Source organism: Dendrobates tinctorius, unplaced genomic scaffold (genome assembly GCF_039654945.1).
Source record: "Dendrobates tinctorius isolate UK_male_01 unplaced genomic scaffold, ASM3965494v1 ptg000342l, whole genome shotgun sequence".
In the NCBI taxonomy this organism is placed as follows: Eukaryota; Metazoa; Chordata; class Amphibia; order Anura; family Dendrobatidae; genus Dendrobates; species Dendrobates tinctorius.
Window position 1 is genome coordinate 6,717,391 of NW_027362008.1, and position 20,862 is coordinate 6,738,252.

Here is a 20,862-nt window from a genome sequence, read left to right on the forward strand (position 1 = left end):
CTCAGATGTGGGAGCTTATGAGAGATGATGTGTTTGGAGGAACTCTAATTGATAAGGGATTGAGATCTTGGAAAATCTTCAAGTGGATCTGTGAAAACGTCTTAGGAAGAAAAAATCTCCAGCAAAGGTGCTGAGGAACCGCTAAATGCATCCCAGGGTCCCGGATGTCGCAGGTCTCTGAACATGCACTTTCTGTATTCACATTTACATTTCTTCCCTCACAATCTTGGGGATGTAAGCGATGAACAAGGCGAGCGGTGTCACCAGGACATTACAGAAATGGAGCACCGCTACCAGGAGTGACTCAATGATGGCAGATTGCTGTTGGATGTTATATAGGGACAACCCTGAAAAATCGTATAGACGACAGTCTAATGTCAAGCACTTTAATTTCTGCTCATATTTTGGTTTCTATTTTGCATAAGAAATTATTCTGGGTCAATAAAAGCTGTTCTGAAAGGTGAAGCATATATTCCTGATCTGTAGATTACGGTTTACTTAATGTCGCCAGTATATTTCCTACACCTTATAATAATGATGCTGCTCCATGGAAACTACCGGTATACGTGCTACAGAAAAACTATAGACATTTCTGAAATCAGGACAAAAAGATGATTCAGAAAAGTACAAAGTCGATGATCTGCGATGATTACAGATAATATTTTTGTAGATCTGTGTAATCGATGTGGACCCAACCCAGTATCAGGCGATTACTGCTCCTCATGATTCTCTCCAAAAAGCCTGATCTTCTCGCCCATGCAGCGCAGAACTTCTGTCTTGGAGCTGGACGTCTTGGTCCTCATCTCACAGATCCATGGCAGCGCAGTTCTACAGGACTCCGGTGACAGGAGAGGACCTGCCTTCACACACACCTGAGGACTCCTTACTTGTAAATCTGTTCTGTGTAAAGAAATAAAAAGATAAAGAGAGAAGAAAAACAGTGAAGAGTACAAAATGAGGAGGACCTGGCCTTGGATATTACTCACAGTCATATAAACAGCGGGAGACAGGCGATAAAACTCCCACAGACAGCTGAGGACAGGCATAACCACCCCCACAGACAGCCGAGGACAGGCATAACCACCCCCACAGACAGCCGAGGACAGGCGTAACCACCCCCACAGACAGCCGAGGACAGGTATAACCACCCCCACAGACAGCCGAGGACAGGCATAACCACCCCCACAGACAGCCGAGGACAGGCGTAACCACCCCCACAGACAGCCGAAGACAGGCGTAACCACCCCCACAGACAGCCGAAGACAGGCGTAACCACCGCCACAGACAGCCGAGGACAGGCTTAACCACCCCCACAGACAGCCGAGGACAGGCGTAACCACCCCCACAGACAGCCGAGGACAGGCATAACCACCCCCACAGACAGCCGAGGACAGGCATAACCACCCCCACAGACAGCCGAGGACAGGCGTAACCACCCCCACAGACAGCCGAGGACAGGCGTAACCACCCGGACAGACATCCGAGGACAGGCGTAACCACTCCCACAGACAGCCGAGGACAGGCATAACCACCCCCACAGACAGCCGAGGACAGGCGTAACCACCCCCACAGACAGCCGAGGACAGGCGTAACCACCCCCACAGACAGCCGAGGACAGGCGTAACCACCCTCACAGACAGCCGAGGACAGGCGTAACCATTCCCACAGACAGCCGAGGACAGGCATAACCACCCCCACAGACAGCCGAGGACAGGCGTAACTACCCCCACAGACAGCCGAAGACAGGCGTAACCACCGCCACAGACAGCCGAGGACAGGCGTAACCACCCCCACAGACAGCTGAGGACAGGCATAACCACTCCCACAGACAGCCGAGGACAGGCGTAACCATTCCCACAGACAGCCGAGGACAGGCATAACCACCCCCACAGACAGCCGAGGACCCCAAAGTGCACAACATACGGGTGATGAAACAGCCTCCAGCGCAGTGAGTACTGGAGCGGCGGCAGAAGCTACCCCCCTGGAAGCCATGGTATTACATGAGGAAGGTTCTGCCACTGATCATACAAATCATCAGGATCTGCTGCCGGCAACTCCTGTATAATCCTCCACCAGTAACGTCCCCGATGTGCTCGATGGAGACAAGTCAAGAGATGCTGCCGGCAACTCCTGTATAATCATTCACCAGTAACATCCCCGATGTGCTCGATGGAGACATGGCAAGAGATGCTGCCGGCAACTCCTGTATAATCACCCACCAGTAACGTCCCCGATGTGCTCGATGGAGACAAGTCCAGAGATGCTGCTGGCAGATCCTGTATAATCACCCACCAGTAACGTCCCCGATGTGCTCGATGGAGATAAGTCCAGAGATGCTGCTGGCAGATCCTGTATAATCACCCACCAGTAACGTCCCCGATGTGCTCGATGGAGATAAGTCCAGAGATGCTGCTGGCAGATCCTGTATAATCACCCCCCAGTAACGTCCCCGATGTGCTCGATGGAGATAAGTCCAGAGATGCTGCTGGCAGATCCTGTATAATCACCCCCCAGTAACGTCCCTGATGTGCTCGATGGAGATAAGTACAGAGATGCTGCCGGCATCTCCTGAATAATCACCCACCAGTAACGACCCCAATGTGCTCGATGGAGACAAGTCCGGAGATGCTACAGCGACAGGAGCAGCTTTAGGCCACGCAGATGCTCAATGAAGTATGAGGATAATGCAGCCTGGTGGTGTCATGTGGAAAAATAGCTCTTTGAACACTTTGGAGAAATGGTCACACCATTGGTTCCACCAACAAATCTATGTAACATTGAGCTGGTAGTGATTGGGAATGAAGACTAGAGGGGTCCGGGTTCCAGACATAATGCCTAACTTTGCCAAAATCCTGAGAGTAGGACCAGTGTGATGTTCCCTGGTGGAGGCCTTTACATGGCATTGCCCATATGGTCTCCTTTGCATTGCTGACATGGTCTCCATACCAATCTACATCTATCAATGCACCGAACACAAAAGCCGGATTCATCACCGAAGAACACGAACCTTCTGTACACTATGCCGCCCACACCATAATCCGGGGAACAGGACCGGTGAGATTTTCCCTAATAAAGGTCACCTCAATTTCATCACTCACGTGGTCTCATCAGATTAGAACAATGAGGTGTAGTGATCCATTCTATGCTGCAAGAAAAATTGGACATCACATACCAAGACTAAGGGCTTACTATCTACACAACTATCAGGAGGCATCTGCACGACATTAGGCTACAAGACAAGCAGCTACAGATGTCCACTGACCTCATATTCCCACTCCCAAAAGTTATCATGGTACAGTGCAAGGAACAGTGGAGGCCTGCCTCATCCCCTTACTTGTCTCCATCAAGTACATCAAGGATATAAATAGTCGGTGATTATATAACGGTGGTAGGATCTGATGGATTGCACCCTGACACTCAGAGCTTAAATATATTTGATCACCATGTATGTGATAAAGGTATTACACCCACTGGGGCTTCAGTTAGCTGGGACAAGGTTAACTGTAGTGGCCGGCCCAGTTTGGAAGGGGGAACAGAGTGTTAGCAGCAATTGCAAGGAGTGACAGTCAGAAAGTTTGAGGGCAGCAGTAGAGTAACATAACAGTTCTATGGCTCCTAGGGACAAATTGAGCCTAATATTTGGGGCAGAGGATTGCCACAAATACCCTTCCGTGTTATTCTGTCTATTGGCTTTGGGCAACCTCAAGATGGACTTGGGGTGGCGGAGGCACACTCAGCTTGTGAAGCTACAGGGAAAGATGGACTCAGACTACATGGGGCAGAAGTTATTTCAATTCAGATATACTGCTAGAGGTGAGGAAGATCCCCAGGGGCTAGGAAAGCCAGAGAGGGGTGTATGCCACCTATACCAAGAACCAGGGCTGAAGTTGTATCCTCTACCTGTGGGAAAGATGACAATCGTTTGGGTCTTATCCTTTGCATCTGTTTGTAAAAACTGTACAGACTGTCATTCACAAAATAAAAGTTTGGTTTTTATGAACCAAGTGCCTCCTGGATTAATTGCTGCCCTGGTTCCAGATGAAGGATTCCTGGAGTCAGAAGAGGCCTGCAGGACAGAAGTAAGTGGAAAGCTCCACATACTTAGCAGCACACCAGGGCTGAGACATACCTTGTCGGTAGGATGCTAGAAAAACCCACTGGGGACTGAAGCTCACCCACAACTACCTTGCTTGGGCATCTTACAATTACACAGGAGCTGTTGCCAGCAGTTCCCGATGATTTGTACATTCAGCGGCAGAACCTGCCTTAGATGACCATTAATTATCTCAGTGACAACAACCGAAGGTGGAAGTGCCGGGTTTCTGCACGAGGCTCAGACTCCGGACAGAAGAATCCTGATGATGTGATAATGTTGTTTCTATTTTCCACCAATAACAGACAAGTGAAGTCTCCATCTTGTGATCTCCATCATTCTACCACTTTACATTTTTGGTACTTTAATTTCAGCCTTGAGGAATTCTGGATGGGAGATTTACTGTAGTGTTGAGAGGTGTCTTTTAGTGGCATAGATTTTGGGTCCGGATTTGAGGAACGGCCACAGTGCTGTAAGGGACAAGCCATTCCCATACCTCCTGTTCCAGGCCTTGGAATGGCCTATTTAAGACAGCTCAGCTGCCTCATTCAGGAGCTCTGTCTAGGAGTAGCGGTGGCATTTGGGCCTTTGTGTGGTGGTGAGAAAACCTGTGACTGTTACGTGACCTCTGACAGAGGTTTAGAGCTGGACTTTATTCTTTGTGGGTGAGCCCTGCACCGACTCCTGTGACTACATCATGGACTGTTTATATTCTATTTATCTTTTGTGCCGGAAAGGTTTGAAAGTTTATGTCCTTTGATAAATCTTCCTGTTGCACCACAAGACTTTCACCTGTGTGAACGTTGCCAGCTGCCTGAAAGTGAGCGAATCCCTACAATACACACACACAGTTTCAGATGGGATCTGGATAGTGAGGTAGAGCAATATATGTACAGCATTAGTCTCCAATGTCTCATCCACTACAGTCACGTATGTATCAGGAGATAACTCACTTGATGGTCCCGTCCGGCCATTCCCAGAAGCCGTTATTCTTATATAATCCAATCCAATAATTCCCATCTTTCCTCCTAATTAGCTCCTGAAACAAAGATGTAAGCAAGGGTTAAGGGGAATCACCAGTATCAATGACATTATACTTTGCTTCTATTCAGCATTTTCAGTACCTCTGCTTGCCATTTGTGAATAAGTGCACTCTTCCATTCAGAGGCCAAGAACCTGTTCTTAGCCGAGAAGTAGATCCAATTGTGTCTAGTGTAGACAAGGCTCTGTGAGGTGTCCACAGACTGACTCATGGTAACAAACCTTCAGATGTTTGCAGCAAACAGAGCACAATCTACACTGGATACAGTTGTACCAAACCCTTAGCTGACAGCAGACCTAACAGGCACAGGTTTACTGCTTCAAAATGGTGAGGGACCAGAAATATCAATGTTTCCAGTGGTGATAAGTCCATACTGCCCTGATACTGCAAAATAGTGGCCACTGGGCCTTTCTGGGGTAATTAACCCTTCACAGTGCTCTACAGGGATATTAGGTGCACACAAACAAGAAAAATGAAAATTACATATACAGAATGGGAGGAATTGAACTAAGCAGCATCACATGTGAAAAAAGACTTGTGTATACTCATGCTAATAGATCACAGACTGCACAAGAGTCAACAGTGTGATGCAGCAGCAAAAAAAGGCAAAAAGTTCTAGGAAGTATTAAGAGAAGCATGGAGTCTAGATCATGTGAAGTAATTATCACCCTCTACTCCTCTTTGGTCAGACCTCATCTGGAATACTGTGTCCAGTTCTAGGCACCACATTCTAAAAAATACATCAACAAACTGGAGCAAGTTCAGAGAAGAGCGACCAGGATGGTGAGCAGACTGCAAAGTATGTTCTGTGAGGAACAGTTACAGGATCTGGGATTGTTTAGTTTGCAAAAAAGAAAAAAGGAGACTGAATAGCTGTCTACAAATATCTGAAGGGCTGTCACAGTGTAGAAGGATTATCTTTATTCTCATTTGCACTTGGAAACATGAGAAGCAATGGGATTAAACTGAATGGGAGGAGACACAGATTAGATATTAGAAAAAACTTTTTGACAATGAGGCTGGACAGGCATCTGTCTGAGATGGTTTAGTGACTCCTGCATTGAGCAGGGAGTTGTACACAATGACCCTGGAGGTTCCAATGTACCCAGAAGTCCTTTCCAACTCCATCATTCTAGGATTCAATGATTTTATGGTTCCATTTAAAAAGCAGAATAATGGTTGTGCTCACCAAAGGAGATATACGATTCTCATTCACTGACACTTCCTCTGGCCCTGAAGTGCTTACGGACAAAGAAAAATCTTAAATGTTGATTTAATTCCTGCCCATTAAAAAAAGTCAGATTTATCAAATTGTAAAATTATCTGGCTGGAAACTATTTATCACCAGAAATGGATTACGGCGTGGAACACAACGTAGGACAGGTGAGGGATATTGTTGTTTTTTTATTTTTGTTTTATTACAGGAGAACGAGGGCTTCAGTGGAATGAGGTGTTAGGTGAGTATAACTGTGCTTGTTATTTTTAAATAAAGATGGAAAACTGTGTTTGGTATTATTTCTAATAAAGCTCTTTATACACAATATAACTGTAGGATTACCAATGAATGGGTGTCGTATAGACGCCTCTCCATTACTAAGCCATGGACTTGATGTGACCTGACAATAAAAGGTGGCATCAACCCACAAATACGAACCCCACTTTCCACCGCTACAGGTCAATTGGGAAGAGCCAGGCAAAAATCCAGAATTGGCGTATCTAATAGATTCACCTTTTCAGATCGGCTGCAAGCTTCTATGTTTAGGTTAAGGGAGCCAATATCCATGGCCACTTACCAGCCTGAGAACACCAGCCTCCAGCTGTTTACTTTAGCAAGGCCATTTTTAAAATTATTTAATTAAATAATTTAAAAAATCAGCACAGAGACCCCTCCATTCTTGATAACCAGCCTTGCTGAAGCTGAAAGCTGAGCCCACAGCTGTGAATTTTGCCTAGCGGGTTATTAAAAATTCTGGGGAAGGCATGCCATGTTTTAAATTTATATACTTATACCGCAGGCAGCAGCTGATGAATACTACTGTAATGGTAATGTAAAATATGATGTAAGATTCCCTGGATTATCACATTGCAGAATCTTCTTTTTACACACTGAACTATGCTATGTCAGTGTGAGGGCTTGACCCCCCTCCCTTCCTTAGCATGTCACACATTGCAGCTTGTGCCTGCAGCATCACACATGCTATCTGTAACAGCACCAGCTCTTTCCTGTCTCCCCCCTCCCCTCCTCACTGCAAGGAATGTTAATTAGCTACTAAAAAGACTTTTCTTTGTCTGAGCACATGTGGTCGCATATAAGTGTGGGAAATATTAGAGACCGCATCTCGGACCCCGTCCGTGACAGAAATATGAAACTGACATATCGGAACGTGCTCCGATCCGGCTTCCCTACAGTGGTTCTTTCTAAATCCTGGCATCAACAGAACCAGAGAAACAGAGTTCTCCTGAACCGAGTGGAGCAAATAGCTAGTGTTTGATGTCATTACAAAGCTAATTTCAATATAAGATGAATGATGGTTCTGCTGATATTCTGCTAGGCACTCAAGCCCAGATATGATGGTTATAAGTTTTCAGAACACAAATCTGTACTTTCAGAGAGGGGAGGACCATCTCCAGCCAGCCCCTTTGGTGATGTGAGAAGCCCAGACTTATAAGTCTGCAACTGAGCCCCCTCTGTCAGAGTTGCTGCTTGCGAGCTGTGCCAAAAGACCTCATCCATGAATTATGATGTCTGGCTCCTCTTCCCCGCATGGTTCTGCCTGAAATGATCTAAACAATATGTAAGTTATCTCTGCTTTTAAATCCCTTTTATTTGTAATCGTATTGTACATATTTTAATTGTCTCAGATTGTTTCATCTTTTTTATACCTTGTAAACACTGCCCATCTTTTGGGCATAAACTATAAAATTTATTAGTTCTGCCTCCTTGTTTTTTGGCGAATGTACACATGCCCTAAGTAATTACGCTACTAATTTGGGGTTTGCTACGGACCCTCTTAATTAAATTATTGATTAAGAGAATCGCTAGCTGGTGGCAGCGAAGTGTGGTCCTGTTTGGGTGGGTGAAGCTGGCAGCGACGGAAGGGGTTTTATAAGCTTTTGTGTGGCTGCATCCAGAGCATTGATAATTCCCTCACTGCAGTGCACCTAACAGCCAGTTCACAGTGAGCAGCCCGTCTGGCGAACAATTATCCCAGGTGTAGTTCACTGACTGACCTGAGGGTAAGGGGGTGCCGGAGAGCTGCAAGTTCCAAAGGGGAACTGGAAAGTGGGATATACATAAATCCCGACAGCTTGTAACATATTGTGGCACTGGTGGGATAGCTAAAATAAACCCCCTTGCAGTAAATTGTTAGGGCAAGACTAGCTTGCTGTTTTTTTATCACATGTGCCAGCGGAGGGAAAACTAAGATAAGCCCCCCTGTGCCTGTGATAGCCGTGTGCGGCAAAAGGTCACATCCCCTGGTCCGTGACAATTACCAGGCGGGATCGTGACAATTCCCATCAGCCGCCGCATGTTCTCATGTTCTTTGAAAACCTATTAGAAATAAAAGCTTTTAAGGACAATCTCCATCTCCGGCAGTCTTCATCACCAGCGCAGACTTAGACGCATCAAACCTGGATCCGATTTAGGAAAAATTGAGTTTTTCAGCCCCCAAGGCTCCCGGGCTTGGTGCGATTGTAACCGTTACACCGCTTTGTAGTCATTCCCCTGAATAAGACACGTTCATATCCCTTGTCCTGAATCCCCCCGAAGGAGCTGGTGGCTGCAGAGTCTCAGGGTCACTGGCCCCATTCATGGCGGCAATGAAATCTGGTCACTGTCTCTTACCGTCAGGGTGGAGCGCTCATCTCCTACTTTGGCCAGTGTGGCCGATCTCTTCTCACAGTCATCAAGAGCAGAAATCCTACTTTTCTTCTGCGTGGACAAGTAGTAGCATAGCTCGCCAATCTGATGCCACCCTGGGGGGCAGTATTCAATGGAGTCTGCAGCATTTTCTAGAAGTACAAAAAGTATTTTTTTTTTAAACTGATGGTAGCTTGCATGTATAAAGTGTGCATAATAAATAAGTACACCCCCTTTGATTTTAATCCTACATGTCTATCTACTGTAGTAATCTGATCGCTTTTCTATTGACCTTTCACAGTTGCTATAGATCCCGCTCTAATCTAACAGCTTTTATTACTTATTACCAATTTGATGACACTTTGTTTGAGAATCCTCAGTGCATGCTAGGATACTAAAACAGGACGTCATCAGGGGGCAGAGCAGGTGGTCACCGTCATAGCCTCTGTCCCCACTCTAAATAGAAGCCTCATCACCAGTGATGTCCATTTCAGAGGCTGGGCTAGTCCCGTCTGCTGATAATGTGCTGGTGTCACTTGAGATGTATGAGACATGTAAAGGATCTGTGCTATGGTTGTGGGTCACCTGGTGACGAGGATTCGCTAAGCCAAAGGTCTTGGCAAACAGCAAGGGCTAAAAGTGACAGTGCAGCGAAGCGAGTCTTGACTATTGTAGGAGGGTGGACTGACCTATGGACCTGTCTGAGGCAGAAGGAACATGTAAGATATGTTGTGTACACTGTCTGATGAGAATTCGTATACATGTCTAAGGAAACAGCTAGAATTAGGAAGAGACGGTGTAATACCGGGTTTTGGCCACTAGATGGAGACATAGAGTAGTGAGAAAAGGGCTTAACAGCAGCTAATGCTAAGAAACCGCAGAGTCATGGTGGGTGGAGTTACGGGACTGGGAAGGGGATTTCCAGAATAAAGAGATAAAAGGAAAAATAGTCACAGGGGCAGGGCAGACACCCAGGAGGAGACAGAAGAGAGAAGAGCTCAGGAGAAGACGGAGGGAGGAAGAGCTCAGGAAAGACAGAGGAGAGAGATGGATACTTGGAGAGGGGGGTGGTCCCGACAGGACAGCTGCTGACTAAAGGAGTGCAAGAAAAAAATGTGTTCAGCTCACCCTTTGTACTTCCATGTTGCTTTCAAGCACGGGCCACAGCTCTGTCAGGCAGTAGACAAAATACGGAAAAGGAGTACACTGTACGCGTTTCGAATGAAAATTTCTTAAACTCAGACTGAGTTTAAGAACTTTTCGTTCGAAACGCGTACAGTGTCTCCTCAACCTTCCCTCCGGTTTTCCGGTCGGGTTCATGCATTTTTGTATTCTGCATACCTATTGTATGGATATTTAAATAAAATGTTTGGGATTTTACCCTTTTGAGCTGGACCATCTTTTCCGTATGCTGACTAAAGGAGACCTAGGGTACTGGATGGCTGGACACTGAAGGTGTAGTAAGTGTTGCAGTGGGCAGACTCGGCCGGGGAAAACGCTGTGGCCGTGGGTCTAACGGCAGCCACGGTGAAAAAACCCAGAGGGTCTTCGCCGTCAGGAGCAGGAGGAGGCGACAGGTACCTGGGTCTAGGAGCAGAAGCTGTTGTGTTTGTGTGAATGTCAAGAGGACACCCAATATAGTTGGACCTGATTGAACGTGTTTCTGCGTCTGTTGTCAGTCCGTCTCGTGGCCACAAGGGATCACATACGACAAGTGGCGTAGTCGGCAGGATCCATCACTGCCCACCACACCAACACAGGTGTGAGACCGTGCCGAAGAGGCCGATCCTGCCGGATGGCGGGAAGACGAGCAATAGTTGACACCAGGTGATGGGACCGGAAGCAGCGGAAGAACGGCGGGGCCCTCCCCGCTGGTGACGGCTGGCGACATCGAACCCATCCAGCGGGAGGAGGTCAGCGGCACTGTGGAAACTCCGGTCGCTTGTTGCTCGAGTACCCGGAGGAGCCGCGGAGCAGCAGGAAGGAGGCTGCGGCACAGGGGAAGGTGAACGATTCCCCATCCTGGCCAGTGGCACCACAGGCAGCCCCGCTTCCCTGCCCCATCTGGACACTTGGCCCAAAATCCCTGATAGTGACTTCCAGCCTCCTCGCCCAGTTCTGCCCTGTCATACGTTACTGACCCAAGGGGGTGCGAGGCCTAAGGTCTGCGCTCCTGAGTCTCAGCCTCCCCACCCGACCTCCCCTTCCTCACCGATGTCAGCGCCTGACGAATCTACGGCCCCTGCTGGGCCAGCTGACGTCCGCGTCATCGACCACCGGCCTCCTTGCCCGGCTTCTCCCTGTCCCGCGTCACCGGCGCGGAGCGGGTCTGCGGCCTACACGGGGCCGTCTGTCTGGATCGCCGATATCATCGCCCAGAAAAAGAACAAGGAGCGGTAGATCTGGGCAGCCCTCCATGAGAACGGGAAACCACCATGTCTGTCCCTCGGAGCCACTGGCTACAGGTTTATTAAATAGGCAGAGACTGGCCACAAAGTTTACCTCAACATAGCCTCCATTAAACATGAAAGGGCCCTGCAGATGGGGGACTGGGTGTCCTTCTATAAAGAGTACTGTCCCCGCAGCTACTATGTGGTAGCTGTGATCGTTTACTCCGAAGAATACGGAACCCCGTAAAAGGTAGGTGGACTCCTGGGTCTCGGGCATTAAGGACACTCGTGGCTCAGGGACTGCCAGACATCCCGTGGGCCCTACGGCTGTGGGGTTCTCTTCTGCAGGCAAAGAAGATCGGCCGTCAGAAGCATGCATCCTACCGGTCTGCAACCTGCCCGTGGACGGGGAGGAAGACCCCTTTCTAGACATGCTGGTCCAAGCCAAGGCCAATGGGTCCATTGAGGACATGGAGATGAGTGCCTCACTATCCAAATCCCAGCGGTCGCAGTTGTTGACCACCCTGGAACTGTTCCGGGCCGTGTTCTCCAACCGACCCGGATGGACTGAGCGGTCCACGAGATGAACACCGGGAATCATGTCCCACTACGGCGAAAACCTTATCAGATCTTTGAGGAAGTGCAGCAGGTTATGCACCAAGAGATCGATGAGATATTACAGGTGGGGATGATTCAATGGTCCAAGAGCGCGTGGGCCTCACCTGTAGCTCTCGTACCTAAAAAGGATCGGACCACCCAGTTCTGCGTGGACTACGGGGGGCTAAACGCCATTACAACCTCTGATGCACACCCGATGCCACGCATCGAGGATCAGCTTGAGCGATTGGCAAACACAAAATACATATCCATCGTGGATTTGAGTTACGGATACTGGCAGATTCCCCTGAGCCCTGTGGCGCAGGAGACATCCACCTTAATCACCCCCTTTGGACTGTACGAGTCCACAGTCATGCCCTTCGGCATGAAAAATGCCCCTGCCACTTACCAGCGGATGTTCAACCACCTGCTTCAGGGACTGGAGAAGTACGCCATGGCGTACCTGGACGACATTGCCGCCTTCATTTCCACCTGGGAGGAACACCTTCAGCATCTCCAGGAGGTGCTCAAGCGTATTCACCAGGCAGGTCTGACCATAAAGCCGGGAAAGTGCCAAATGGGCATGAGCAAGGTCCACTACCTGGGGCACCGGGTAGCTGAGGGTTCCATCAGTCCAGAACCAGAGAAAGTGGACGCAATCGTGTCCTGGCCCACCCCCCGGACCAAGAAACAGGTGATGTCCTTCTTGGGCACTGCAGGGTACTATAGGCGGTTCGTACAGGACTATAGCGCCCTTGCAAAACGCTTGACGGACCTGACCAAGCGGAGTCTACCCCAAACAGTCAACTGGACAGCTTTGAAAACAGCCCTGTGCAACTTTCCAGTGTTGAAAGACGTCAACAGCAGTCGCCCTGTCAGTATTCCGGGTTTTTTCTAAATCATCTTGTGAATGACTTTACCCTTTGTCAAGATGGAGGTTGCTGTTTCTCTGTGCCCTACTTCCTGTTCATTTGTATAAAACCTGCTTCCCGTCAGCTGTGCTGTTTGTTTCCTCAGGGTGCTTCTCTGTTCTCTGCTTAGGAAAGCTGCACTCATCATGCTATCAACAGTCTGTGGACTTTAGAACTTAACCCTTGGTAAGAACTGTGTTTCTGAATTGTGTCTCACTTCAATCCTTCACTCTCCCTGGTGAGAGCTGTGGGAACTAACACCGACCTTATAATTTGATGTGAACCTGTTTTTGGACTCATTTGTGTTCACATCGCTTCTGGGACCAACTTGTGAATCAGCTTCTGGACTTTCTTGTGTTTTTGCTGCATCTGGGATCAACCTGTGATCTTGTTCTGGACTTCCCTGTGCCTTCTACATATCTGGATTTGACTCTCTCTGCACCACTAGTGTGAACTGCGCCACGTCATCAGAATGTCACACTCACCTTCTGATCACATTTTTGTGAGGACTCTGTTTTCAGAAACTCTGCCGACTTGCTATATGGATTGAGGACTGATCTCATTGCAGGTTATCAGTATACCGTATGGGGTATTATCACTGTGTAAAAATACACTGTTTGCACATAAAGAAACCTGTCTCTGTCTGTTCATTTCCCCACGCTATCAGAATCCTCGAGTTCCTACAATACTATTACAAAATACTCCAGCCTAAAAGAGGATTCTGCTGGGGCAATGTCGGAGTCACGAGCAGACAAAATGTTTTCTATGATTAACTCCTTGCAGCAGGAGGTGGGGGCTATTCAAAATAAACTTAGAGACTTGGAGTCCCGGGTTGACCACAATGCACAGGTGTTTGGTCAGGCTCTCCAAGATCTACGTACCAGGACGGAAGTCCAGGAGGCCTTACCCACTGAGCATACACCGTTCCCCAGTATGCCCAAATTGCCTCCATTTCGGTTTAATGGTGACCGAAGTCAATTTCATAGGTTTGTCAATCAATGCATATTATTTTTTGATGTACATGCCTCTTACTACCGGTCTGATAGATCTAAAGCTCTATGTATTATTAAGTTGTTGACGTCACGGGCTCTGGCGTGGGCAAATCCTAAGGTTGAAAGTCATGATACCCGTCTAAATAATTTGGATGATTTTCTGACAGTTATGGCGCAAATGTTCGACCACCCCAACCGCCGTGCCACCGCTGAATCTGCCTTGCTTTCCTTACGCCAGGGGAAGCGTGCAGTCATAGAATATGTTACCGAATTCAAGAGGTTAGTGGTGGATACCAACTGGGACAACAATGCTTTATTGCCAATTTTTAGGAAAGGTTTATTCAGTGCAATCAAGGATGAGCTAGCTCGTTCAGAGTCTCCACAGGAGTTTGAGCTGTTTTTACAACACTGTGTGCGTATTGATATTCGCCTAACTGAACGCAGACAAGAGAAATGGGCAGCTTTAAATCGCATCACTAATTTTGCTCTTCCATCTAGGGAAACTACAGGCAAAAACCCGCGGGAGGCCGAGGAGGTGCCTATGCAAGTGGATTCGCTAAATAGACATGAGAATAATGAACGCCGGGAATACCGTTTCCGTGAACGCTTATGTTTTTATTGTGGTCAATCAGACCATTTCCTCATTAATTGTCCTAAATGTCCCAGGTAACCTAACAAGGTGCTGGTGGCAGTAAAGGATTATGACAATACTGACGCTGAGTCAGAGGTTTCGGAGGCCAGCTTACAGTACATCTAGACGCTGTGTTCCCCCAACATTGATGTCGACCTCCCCTAAATATCAAGGGGAGGAATAATCACATTGTTCTCTTCCTATTCAGATCCTGTGGGAAGGTCAGTGGATATCAAGTTCAGCCATGATAGTCTCTGGTGCAGGTGGGAATTTCATGGATTCTTCTTTTGCCAGGGAACATGGCATAAGGACCCAATTAAGAGCTTCACCAGTCACCATGGAAACGGTGGATGGTTCCCCATTAGCTTCCGGACCAGTAGACCGGGAGACGGTGCTTCTGGAATGTAAAATGAAACTAGATTATCAGGAGACCCTTTCATTTATGTTAATATCTTCTCACTTTCCTATAATTTTAGGAATTCCCTGGTTACAGTCACAAAATCCACACATCAATTGGGAAACCAAGGAAATATCCTTCCTCCCGAAGTGTAGTCCTACCATCAGTCCAACGGTAATGGTTCCAGTTTCCCGGAATGTGGAAGAGCCAATACAGGTACCTACTCTCTCTCTGGTTTATCAGGAATTCGTGGACGTTTGTGACAAGAGGAGGGCAGACCAGCTCCCACCACATAGACCATATGACTGCCCCATAGAATTGCTTCCTGGGGCAGTGATTCCTTTCAGCCATGTTTACCCGCTGGCAGCTCCAGAACTAAAGACATTATGAGAGTATATAGATGAAAATCTAGCCAAGGGGTTTATACGACCATGTTCTTCACCAGCGGGAGCTCCCATATTCTTTGTAAAGAAGAAAGATGGAAACCTGAGATCTTGCATTGACTATCGGGAGCTAAATAAGGTAACCATTCGTAATAGATACCCGTTGCCGCTAATCCCTGAAATGTTGGAGAGAGTTCGTCAAGCCAAAATATTTACCAAATTGGATCTCCATGGGGCATATAATTTACTCCGTATACGTCCCGGAGACGAATGGAAGACAGCTTTTAGATGCCGGTATGGACATTATGAATATTTAGCGATGCCATTCGGACTCTGTAACACTCCTGCTGCTTTTCAACACTTAGCCAATGACATCTTCAGGGATTTATTGGACCATTATGTGGTAATTTACCTGGATGACATCTTAATTTTCTCTGATTCTCTACAGGAACATCAGGAATATGTCAAGACCGTGCTCAGACGCTTAAGAGATAATCATTTATACATAAAACTCAAAAAATGTGCGTTTCTTTGCTCTGAAATTCAATTTCTAGGCTATATTATTTCTCCCGAGGGATTGAATATGGAATCTAGCAAGATTCAGGCAATCATAGACTGGCCGGTACCAGGAAACATTAAACAGGTACAACGATTCATTGGTTTCGCTAATTTTTATAGACGTTTTATCCAGAATTTTTTGGAAATTGTTCATCGCATCACTCTCCTCGCTAAGAAGGGGAAAAAGTTTGTATGGTCTTCTCAAGCCCAGGGAGCCTTTGACCGCCTCAAGGTTTGTTTTACCACGGCTCCGATATTAATGCATCCGGATCCTGCACTGCCCTTTATCGTGGAGGTGGAGGCTTCTGACTGTGCACTGGGAGCTATCCTCTCACAACGAACTGGAGACAAAGATTTGCTGCACCCGTGTGCCTTCTTTTCGCGCAGGTTATCTTCCGCTGAAGTGAATTATGATATTGCAGATAAGGAACTTTTGACAATCATTTCCTCCTTTAAGGAATGGAGACACCATTTGCAGGGAGCAACTCAACAGGTAGTAGTGCTCACAGATCATCATAATTTGGAATTCCTTAAATCAGCCAGGTGTCTTTTTTCTCAACAAGCTAGGTGGAGTTTGTTTCTGAACCAGTTTGATTTTATTATCTTGTACCGCCCAGGTTCACGTAATGGGAAGGCCAATGCGTTATCCCGAATCCACACGGTGGACTCCTTGCCTGTGACACCATCTAAGACCATCTTGGCCGATGCCAATTTCATAGGAGTGCTCCAGGACCGGGACTTGTGGGAGGAGATCAAGCTGGCCTACGACGGTGATGTATTTCTTGTTACTCCACCTGACAACGTGAATCTTGTCTTTCAGAATGGGGTCTGGCTTAGAGATTGACGTATTTATGTCCCAGAGGCTGTGAGACTTCGAACTCTCAAATTAGTCCACGACTCCGTATTGGCTGGTCATAGGGGGGGTACATAAGACGCAGGAATTTTTAAGTCATTTTTTCTGGTGGCCTACCTGCTTGAAGAATGTGAATGACTATGTCTGCTCTTGTGAGGTTTGTGCCCGGTACAAAGTTCCTCGTGTCTCACCTACTGGTCTTCTTAAACCGCTACCCGTACCATCTCGCCCTTGGGGGTCTATTTCGATGGACTTTATTGTGGAGTTACCCACCTCTGGCGGTAAAAATACTATTTTGGTGATAGTAGACCACTTGACGAAGGCAGCTCATTTCATTTCTTGCACCGGTCTCCCCTCAGCTACAGAGACAGTGGATCTGGTTATCCAGAATGTTTTTCGGCTGCATGGGGTACGAGATGAGATCATTTCTGACCGGGGAATACAGTTTACCTCTAGGTTTTGGAAAGAATTTTGTTCTGCGCTCCACATTAATGTTTGCTTGTCTTCTGCATATCACCCTCAGACCAACAGGCAGAACGAACAGACCAATCAAACCTTGGAGCAATATCTACACTGCTACGTCAGTCATTTGCAGGATGACTGGCTGAAGCTACTTCCTTTAGCGGAATTTTCGTACAACAAGTCACAGAGCAGTTCCACGAAGGTAACGCCTTTTTTTGCCAATCTGGGGTATCATCCAAATATTCTTCCTAGGTCTCTGGTCGTTTCTTCGGTACCGGCGGTTCAAGACAGAGTGGCGCTGTTGCAACATAATCTTGAAGTTTTGAAGGACTCTCTGACTGTAACACAGGAGCGTTACAAGAGGTCGGCAGATAGATTCCGGAAACCAGCACCTATGTATAAGGTAGGAGACTCGGTTTGGTTGTCTACCAAGACTCTAAGATTGAGTGTTCCTTCGCAGAAATTGGGGCATAAGTTCATCGGCCCATTCAAGATTACCGGGATCGTGAGCTCCGTTGCTTGTCGACTGAAGCTACCACGAACGCTAAAGGTTCACCCAGTATTTCATGTTTCTTTATTAAAACCGGTTTCTCCTAACGTGTTTCAGGGATGTATCGTACCTACTCCTCCACCAGTGTTAGTTGATGGTGAAGAACAATTTGTGGTTCAGGACATTATTGATTCAAGACATAATAGAAACCAGCTTCAGTATCTAATTAGATGGCAGGGTTACTCTCCTGAAAATGATTCGTGGGAACCAGTAAGTAACATCAATGGTTGCGCAGTTCCATCGGAGATACCCAGTCAAACCTGGTCAGGGATCGTCCTGTGGCCGTTTCTAGGGGGGGAGTAATGTCAGTATTCCGGGTTTTTTCTAAATCATCTTGTGAATGACTTTTCCCTTTGTCAAGATGGAGGTTGCTGTTTCTCTGTGCCCTACTTCCTGTTCATTTGTATAAAACCCGGTCCAGGTGCTGCCTTCCTTGCTGGAGTATTTTGCTTCTGCTTGCCGTCAGCTGTGCTGTTTGTTTCCTCAGGGTGCTTCTACTGTGGCTCGGGACATTCTCTGTTCTCTGCTTAGGAAAGCTGCACTCATCGTGCTATCATTATTCTGTGGACTTTGGAACTTAACCTTCGGTAAGAACTGTGTTTCTGAATTGTGTGTCAACTCAATCCTTCACTCTCCCCGGTGAGAGCTGTGGGAACTATCACTGACCTTATAATTTGATGTGAAAATGTTTCTGGACTCACTTGTGTTCACGTCGCTTCTGGGACCAACTTGTGAATCAGCTTCTGGACTTTCTTGTGTTTTTGCTGTGTCTAGGATCAACCTGTGAACTTGTTCTGGACTTCCCTGTGCCTTCTACATATCTGGGTTTGACTCTCTCTGCACCCCTAGTGTGAACTGCGCCACGTCATCAGAGTGTCACACTCACCTTCTGATCACATTTTTGTGAGGCCTCTATTTTTGGGAACTCTGCAGACTTGCTATATGGGTTGAGGACTGGTCTCATTGCAGGTTATCAGTATACCATGTGGGGTATTATCACTGTGTAAAAATACACTGTTTGCACATAAAGAAACCTGTCTCTGTCTGTTCACTGCCCCACGCTATAAGAATCCTCGAACTCCTACAATAGTATTGCACGCCCATTCTTGGTACAGACCAACGCCAGCAAGTTTGGCCTCGGTGCTGTGCACAGCCAGGTCGACTCGGGGGACCAAGAGCACCCCGTGTTGTACCTGAGCCAGAAACTTCTGCCGAGGAAAGTGGCATACTCCACCATCGAGAAGGAGTGCCTGGCCATGGTCTGAGCGCAGCAACGGTTGCAGCCCTACCTGTACGGGCATACTTACATGGTGGTAACCGACCACAACCCTCTGAGCTGGCTGCATACAGTGTCCGCAACCAACGGAAGGTTGCTACGCTGGAGCCTTGCCCTCCAGCAGTATGACTTTACCATACAAAACAAAAAGGGCAGTGAGCATGGAAATGCCGATGGGTTGTCCCGCCAGGGCGAACCTGCGGAGGTGCGCATGGATGAGTACCGACGAGTCCTACCTCCTTAACGCACTCTAAAAGGGGGAGGTATAATGGTAATGTAAAATATGATGTACGAATCCCCGGATATCACATTGCAGAATCTTCTATTTACACACTGAACTATGCTATGTCAGGGTGGGGGCTTGACCCCCCTTCCTTTCCTTAGCTTGTCACACATTGCAGCCTCTGCCTGCGTCTGCATTCACAGCACATTCACAGCTTGTAACACTACCCAACTCTTGTCTACCCCCTCCTCACTGCTAGGAATGTTATTTAGCCAGGAGAGTTTTCCTTTGTCCTCAACATGTGCATAGATATAAGTGTGGGAAATATTAAAGAGGCCATACCTCGGACCCCGTCCGTGACAGAAATATGAAAATTACATATTGTGACATGCGCCGATCGGGCTTCACTACAGTGGTTCTTGTGAAATTCTAGCATCAACAGAACCAGAGAAACGGGGTTCTCCTGAACAGAGCGGAATAAACAGCTAGTGTTTGATGTCATTACAAAGCTAATTTCAATATAAGATGAATGATGGTTCTGCTGATATTCTGCTAGGTTCTCAAGCCCATATATGATGGCTATTAGTTTTCAGAACCCAAATCTGTACTTTGAGAAAGAGGAGGACCACCACCAGACAGCCCCTTTGGTGATGTCACAAGCCCAGAATTATAAGTCTGCAACTGAGCCCCCCTAGTGAATTGCTGCTTGCGAGCTGTGCCACAAGACTTCATCCATGAACTATGATGTCTGGCTCCACCCCCAGCATGTTTCTGCCTGAAATGATCTAAGCAATATGGTAAGTGTATCCCTTTTATTTTAATCGTATTGTGCATATTTTATTGTCTCATATCGTAAAAACATTTCTATCTTCTGTAACCACTGCCCATCTTTTGGGAATAAACTATAAAATTTATTAGTTCAGTCTTTGCTCTGTGACGAATTCAGGTGCCTGTAAGTTAATTATGCTACTGATTTGGATTTGCTTCAGACCCTCTTAATTTTAAAGATTAATACGCGGAATCTGATGCTGGTGGCAGTGAAGTGTGTTCTAGCTAGGTGGGTAGTGCTGGTAGTGACTGAGCGGGTTTTATAAGCTGATTGTGTGGCTGCGGCCAAAGCATTTATAACTCCCTCACTGCAAGCGGGCCTAATAGCCATTGCACAACAAGTAGCTCGTCCGGCGACCAATTATCCTAGGTGTAGTACCCCGACTGACCTGATGGTAAGGGGGGCGCCGGAGAACTGCAAGTTCCAAAGTGGAACTGTAAAGTGGGATATAAATCCCGACAGCTTGTAACATACTGTATTGTGGAAGTGGTGGGATAACTAAAATAAACCCCCTGCGGTAAATTGTTAGGGCAAGAACTAGCTTGCTATTTTTATCACATGGTGCCAGTGGTGGGATAACTAAGATAAGCCCCCTGTGCCTGTGATAGCTGTGTGTGGCCAAAGGTCACGTACCCCCATTCGTGACATACTGGTGTCAGTGGTGGGATCGTGACACAGAGTCTCACCAAATACCACAGGACACACTTTGCAGAAACCAGCTCCTAGTTCTGACATTAAAAACAATATCGAGTCAGAAGCCAACCCAACAGTAGTTAGCCCAGAGGATGTTATAGAACAAGGAATACGGAACTA

General features: G+C 47.1%; 1 protein-coding gene across 1 annotated transcript in view; it reads right to left on the reverse strand.

Annotated features, from left to right (window-relative positions):
• Positions 1 to 372: 372 nt before the first annotated feature.
• The window catches only part of LOC141074882 (uncharacterized), a 78,090-nt gene continuing 57,600 nt past the window's right edge, over positions 373 to 20,862 (reverse strand). Inside the window, exons 6-8 of the mRNA XM_073562191.1 lie at positions 8,983 to 9,149; positions 5,047 to 5,132; positions 373 to 900 (exon numbers count right to left, since the gene is read on the reverse strand). Coding sequence (XP_073418292.1) covers positions 711 to 900; positions 5,047 to 5,132; positions 8,983 to 9,149 — 443 coding nt within the window. The 3' untranslated portion in view covers positions 373 to 710. The remainder of the gene's footprint in view (positions 901 to 5,046; positions 5,133 to 8,982; positions 9,150 to 20,862) is intronic.